General features: G+C 48.7%; 1 protein-coding gene across 1 annotated transcript; it reads left to right on the top strand.

The window, feature by feature from the left end:
• Positions 1 to 1,181: 1,181 nt before the first annotated feature.
• TPBG (trophoblast glycoprotein) lies at positions 1,182 to 6,001 on the top strand. The gene is made up of 2 exons (XM_014958504.1): positions 1,182 to 1,278; positions 1,544 to 6,001. Exon 2 carries the CDS (start codon positions 1,700 to 1,702, stop codon positions 2,837 to 2,839), a length of 1,140 nt encoding a protein of 379 aa, XP_014813990.1. The 5' UTR covers positions 1,182 to 1,278; positions 1,544 to 1,699; the 3' UTR covers positions 2,840 to 6,001.
• Positions 6,002 to 6,851: the final 850 nt, after the last annotated feature.

Below are 6,851 nucleotides of genomic sequence, written 5' to 3' on the forward strand. Positions count from 1 at the left end.
GGTGGAATTTTCTCAAGACAGATTCATCTGCTCATTTTCTCTATGGCTTTTGACAGCTGTAAGATTTCTGCTGACTTTACCAAAAAAAGAAAAAGCACACCAACCTGAAAGTACTAAGGGCCATGTGCAGAAATGCTGAGCGTTTGGGGAAATCCAAAAGGAGACAAAAATGGGAGAAGGTTCCTACCTGAGGAAGCGAGTTGATGGGGAAAGCAGGAGGAACGTTAACTGTGGGACAGAGGGGGAGAAGGAAATCTCGTGTAAGCAGCCATCAGGAGGGTAAAGAAAGCCCAAAGGAGCCACAGATGGAAAGTGCTTGGATTCATATTGCTGAAACTGTGGTTATTTGAATTCATTGGTATGTTCAGTGTGTTAATTAGATGTTATTAAACTCATAGGGACCAGTGGCCCAATACAGCTCCCCCGATGGCTCCCACCATCCACCTCTTCCTCAGATGCCCTTCAGCCATACCCGGGCAATATTTGGGATAGCCACAGCGTCTGAAACTGGTGAATATTTTACATATAAATAGGTATGTAGACGGTAGAAAACTTTCTACGTCACACCTAAGCCGTCAATTTCCAGCTTTTTTTTTTTTCCTTTAATGATTATTATTATTTATTTTACGACTTCTAAAGATCCCGGCGGGGTTGTTTAGGGGTTTATTTGTTTTTTTGTTCAGTTTTGGAGCTCGTTCGGGGTCTCTAGCTGCGGGCGTCACCACTCGCCCTCCCTCCCTCCCTCCCCAAGGGGCTCCCGAGGGGACGGGGCAGCGGCCGGGGCAGCTCCGGGACGGGGCCAGGGGACACCCCCGTCCCCTCCTCCCCGCACCAGGACGGGCCCCAGACACCCCCCGACGTGCAAATCCCTGGGGATTCCCCCCATTCCTGCCGGCGCCGAGGGGGAAAACCGCGTTAAATGGGGGATGCAGCCGCCGGGCTCCGTCCGCCGCGTCGGGGCGGGGAGCCGCCGGGGACGGGGGCTCCGGCAGCGCTCGCCGCCGCCCGTTCTCCCTCCGAGGGGAGCTCCACATGGGCGGCAAGGTGAGCCTCCGGCATCACCACCGGGCCCGGGGCGGGGGGGAAGCGGGCGGGAAGAGGAGGGCGAGGGGCTACGGAGCCCACCCTCCCGGCGGGCTCCGTCAGCGGGCCAGGCGCGGCGAGGGTGGGCGCGGAGTTGGCGGCGGGGTCGCGGGCAGGAGGCGGCGGCGGCGGCGGCGTCTCCGGCGGCTCTTTCTCCTCGCTTCGGCGGAGTTTGCGCCGGACGCGGGGCGGGAGGTGAGAGACCGGTTGGGTGGTGGGTGTTGTCGGTGGGAGTTGGTGTAGCCGAGGGGGCGGTGGGTTAGATAGACCCTTCCCCTCCCCGCCGGTAAACGGGGTGGAGGTTTGTGGGGGGAAAAACTTGTTCCCCGTCGGGTTCCCCCCGGGCCACCCACGTGTGGGGAGCGAGCGGGGGGGGACGAGGCGCGGTGCCGGGGGGACTCCGGGTGAGGGGAGCCGCGCCGCCCCCCTGCTTCCCCTCTCTCTCCTTCCCTTGCCGCAGGTCTCGCTTGCGGGAAGGCGGAACGGAGCGACCCCCCGGAGGGAAGGGGGAAGCGCCTAGCCCCGGGAGAGAAGGGGCTGCCCCGCCGTTTCGCCTCTCTTCTCCTCGCCTCGCCGCCCGGAGGGGAAAGTTGTCTGCGGGGCCGGGCCGGGCGCGATGCCGGGTCGCGGCGCGCCCTGCCTGGGGCTGCTGCTGCTGCTGCGCCTCCTGCTGCTGGGCTGCGGTTGGGCTCAGCAGCCGCCCGACGCCTGCCAGACCTTCTGCCGCTGCCTGGAAGCGGCCAAGACGGTGAAGTGCGTGGACGGGAACCTGACGGCGGTGCCCTCCGACCTCCCGCCTTACGTCCGTACCCTCTTCATCACCGGCAACCGCCTGGCCCGCCTGCCCGCCGGCGCCTTCCCCGCCCAGCGCCTGCCCCACCTCAGCGCCCTCAACCTCAGCGCCAACCACCTGCAGGCCGTGGAGGCCGGCGCCCTGGCCTCCCTGCCCACCCTGCGCCAGCTCGACCTCAGCGGCAACCCCCTGGTCTCCCTCAGCCCGCTGGCCTTCGGGGAGGGCGGCAGCCCGCTGGAGGAGCTGGCCCTGCGCGGGGCTCTGCGCGACCAGGGCGTCCTCCTCAGCCTGGCCGCCATGTTGCAGTCCGGCGCCCTGCGCAACCTCAGCCGCCTGGAGCTGGCCGACAACGGGCTGCTGCTGCTGCCCGCCGGCATGTTCTCTGCCCTGCCTGCCCTGCGGCACCTGGACCTCAGCAACAACTCCCTGGTGGGCCTGCGGAACGTCTCCTTCCAAGGGTTGGGCCAGCTGCAGAGCCTGGACCTCAGCGGCAACTCGCTGGGCGTGCTGAGGAACGGCACCCTGGCCCAGTTCCGCAGCCTGCCCGCCCTCCGGCGCGTCCGCCTGGCCCGCAACACCTGGGTCTGCGACTGCGCCATCGAGGACCTGGTGGCCTGGCTGAAGGAGAGCGACCAGGTGGAGGGCAAGGAAGCCCTGACCTGCGCCTACCCCGAGAAGATGCTGGGCAAAGCCCTGCTGAAGCTCGACAGCTCGGACCTGGACTGCTCCGTGCCTGTAGACCTGCCTTCCCAGCTACAGACTTCCTACGTCTTCCTAGGGATAGTCTTGGCTCTCATCGGGGCCATTTTCCTCCTGGTTTTGTACTTGAACCGAAAAGGAATCAAAAAGTGGATGCACAACATCAGAGATGCCTGTAGGGATCACATGGAGGGCTACCACTACAGGTACGAGATCAACGCCGACCCCAGGTTGACAAACCTCAGCTCCAACTCGGACGTCTGACGACGGGACACGGGGCAGCAGTGCGCAGTAGCTATGCATGAAAAGTAGACTTTTTAAGGCTTTTACCCTCGTGCTTGCTTCCCTCTCCCCAAAGAAACCTCAGATGTGCTCATGATACAAAGAGGGGGGATCATCTGCCTCCCCCTGACGTCAAGTTGGGTTTTGTTTTGAGATGCTGGGCAGCTGCGCATGGCGTGGGGCTGTATGTAGGAAAAAAGCTGCTACTTCTTTTCCTCCTTGCCTGTCTGTACTTGTGGGAAATCTTTCTTTCGAGATCTCAAAAGAACAAAAAAAAAAAAAAACAAAAAAAAGGATTCTCTCTGGTGCTCCGAAGCCACCAGAGTTTATAAAAAAAAATAAAACATATATATTTACCGATGCAGACACCATTCAACAAAAGCTGCCTCAACTTTTTTTTTGGGAAAAAAAAATGTTATGTTCCTCTGTGCCAGTTTTGATCTTGTATATCCGAATTGCGATGACAAGGATTGCATTTCACAGACTACCTTGAGGTTTAAAAAAAACCCCAAGAAACTCTTTTTAACAGCTCCTCTGTTACAAAGAAGGAAACGGAATAGTGAGCATGCACAAATACTTTCTAGTTTTACATGTTAAGAAACTTACAATCTCAGTGAGTCTCTTACTATTTTGTAAAGTTATTTTTTTGATTGCAGTTTACATGAAACGAGAGGGGTTTTTTTTATACAAACTGCATCTAAACTCCATCTGAACTGATAAATTCAATAAACAGTCTTACAAGAACTGTTGTCTTGAAGTTTGCTGTTCGATGAGAAGTGTATGGACATCTAAGCACGTGGATAGCTTTTATAGTCTCTGGAGCAATAGCCCTGCAGTAGTAATCTTAAATCAAATTTTACACCAATGTGTAGCTTAGAGACAGAAGTGTTTGATGATTTTGTGAAATGTGCTGGGAGGATTACACCGAGCAACGACGACGAGAGCAGTTTCACTTGGCACAACCGCCTCCCCGCCCTTCCCCTCCTTGGTCTGCTCTCAAAAAAAACTGCAAAACATCGAGACAGATGCAAGGGTCCACCTTGCTGGGAAGGTACAAGCTGAGAGAATTGACATAAGGTCTTCTCTACCAAATTGAAAAAAAAAAACCAAACTGAAATTGAGTGGTGGAGTTCGTAGGCTAAAGAAAATTTTGCCTGAATTGAATTGTTTATTCTGGAAAAAAAATATATAAAAAAAGCAGGAGACTTTCATGTCCTGAACTAAATTTAATGCAGCTCAGTCATGTAGTGGGCGAGCTTCAGGCTTGTAAATCAATGCAGCATTTACTGAATTAAGTATTTACGGTTCCATTTTAAGCTCTCGGTACTCGGGACGTTCTTTAGTGACCGACATAGAGTAACTTGATGGGACTTTACATTTATCTTAAAAGCTTATAACAGGTGCTTTTCAGTATTGTATGTTACTCATGTTTATTACTTGCTTGGGAATGCATTTTCTTGTAAATAGATAAAGCATGCGAAGAAAAAAACTTCCAAAATGCATCATTTGATATGCAACTCTGATGATAAAGGAAAAAATTAGCAAGAATCTTCCAGTGGGCACCAAGAATTAATGCACTTTTTTCTAATCCATGTATATAGATTCTTAATGAAGCAACTCTACCAACTGTAAAAGCGTGATGTCAATTGGTATCTGTGAGTACATCTGTGGAGCTTTTTCCATGGTCACTATTACTTGAAGCTCTCGAGTGTCTCTAAAATTTTCTTAATTGCTGGCTAGTTTCCTTTGCTTTCAAAAGTGACAGTTTTCTCATAGATAGATGCCTTCGGTAGGAGCTTAGAAATATAAAATATTCCTTAAAGTATCAAAAGAAATATAATCTATTTTGGGCATCGGTATTATTCAAATGCATTTTTCTCGCCTTGTAACTTCAGACAAAGCAAGTAGCACAAGTCAGTTCAGACTAATTTTATATTGCTTTAAATTGGCAATGGTTTTTTTAAAGGTAGTTTTGTACGTTAGCCCTCAAAAATAACAATAAAAAAGAATTAATATGAAGTATACAATTAATATTTTGATAAACCAGTGTATTTTACAATTAATGTAAGTTAAGTGGTAGCCTATTTCTCCTGCTGTGATTTAAATATCTGAGCAATATCTGGTTAACAGCGTAGGAATTAAATGTGTGGACTCTTAAAAAGCAGGCTGCTGGTCTGAGTTTTAGCTGCCCATATTTTAAGAATAGTGTAAAAACCCCAGTGTGAATAACTTATTACTGTGCAACTATGCAAACTCTTCATTCTTGGTATGTATAAGATATTTTATGTAAAAAGCCAGAATTTTGCAATAGCTCTGCAGTGTGCTTTGTTGTAGCGGTCATTTCGGAGGTTATCAACTTGCACTTATTTGTACAGTGCCAAGAGGAGTAGGGATTCATCCTTTTGCTTAAGATGCTCCTGTAATATAATAGATAAAAATAATGTACAAACCAAGCCTTTTCTGGGGCCGTTTCTTGGGTTTTGTTAATGGATACTTTAAAGCAGCTACAGTAAAAGCAATTATCCGCGATGTGTTAATGTAGCAGCCGTGCATTTATAGAGCTGTGACTTTAATTGCACCTCACCAACAGACTATTTGTATAGTGAGCAAGTGTAACTGTTGTATTACACCTATTATTCTGAACATGATGATGATGATTATTTTTGTATCATAGAAAAATCATTGTAATAGAATTTTATCCGAGACCCGGTGACGGCTACTTTGCAGTAATTCTTGCCATTTGCTTAGGTGTGTATTTATTAGGATGTACCAGTCAGCATGTGTCAGTGTTGTGTTGGATAATGTTCTCCTACAGTGTGTGACCAACAGCGAATGCCGCAGTGTTTTGGACAATTTAACCTTAAATCCCCTTCCATAAACAGTGCTTAAAACTTGTTTTCCTTTTCCTATGGCACAATAGGTTCTCAGAAGCCTTTTAAAAAGTAGCTCCCGAAGCGCTTCACAACTTGGTTAAAAAGTCTACGTTTAAAATAACGTTAAGTTTAAGGGTTCTCCTGAAGCACGTTGTAGAATCTTGCTCTGCTTTGACACCTGAAATTTCGATTCGTTTCCATTTCTAGAGCAGCTTAATTAGCGAGGCTGTTTCATTCATTCGTTCCTCAATAAAACACGTGCGGTACTAAATGCCTCTAAAATGTGTTTTCTATACATAAACCCCCCAAAGTTCTGCAGTGACGTGGGCACATCTTCAGAAAATTCCCCAAATCTTTATGCGAGGTAGCTTCATTTTCGATCCTCTGACTTTTTTTTCGTTTTATTCTCAGCAAGCCAGAATATTGCCAATAATGTTTGACATCCCCAAAGTGGTTTGAAGTTTTTGGTAAGAAAAACCTTTGGGTTTTTTCAAGCTTCCAAATGACATTGATGTTCTAGGAGACAAAGTTGAAGGGAGAAGGTTCTGAAGGAAGTGGAGATAACCCTTTCCAATGGGTCAGCCCTGGAAATCCCCCACACTGGCAATAAGAACCATTGCTGATTGATTCTGTCATGGTCTGGTCATGTTTTATGGGTACAGCTCCTAATTTCTTCCTGTTGCTAGAAATAGAAACATTTTGCTAAAAAGTGGAGTCACATCCTATAATACTTGTAACGCAGGTGTTTCCACTGTAAGACTTTTGTGGGGTGTGATAAAAGATTGAATTGAAGATTAAATCAGTGCCCACTGATTTAACAGACCCGTAACTTAATGCTCCTTTATTATATATATTTTTTGGCAAACTTTATTTTTTTATTTTATTTTTTATAAAGACCTTGGCCTGAAATCAAGCAAGGAAAGCCCACCGAGGAAGAGAGAAAGCAGTCTGCTTTGGGGGGGTGTAAGGTGTATCAGATATTTCACACATGCCTAAAAAAAGAGACGTGTCCTTAAGAAGGGCTTTTTTGCTTTCTTGGTGGCTTTAACATTTTAAGTGTTGTCACATCCGTGGAAAACCCTCGCTGTGCCACACGTCATCTGTGGCGTAGGCAAAGCTGG

The sequence above is a fragment of the Calidris pugnax genome, unplaced genomic scaffold (assembly GCF_001431845.1).
Source record: "Calidris pugnax isolate Ruff unplaced genomic scaffold, ASM143184v1 scaffold251, whole genome shotgun sequence".
Classification (NCBI taxonomy): Eukaryota; Metazoa; Chordata; class Aves; order Charadriiformes; family Scolopacidae; genus Calidris; species Calidris pugnax.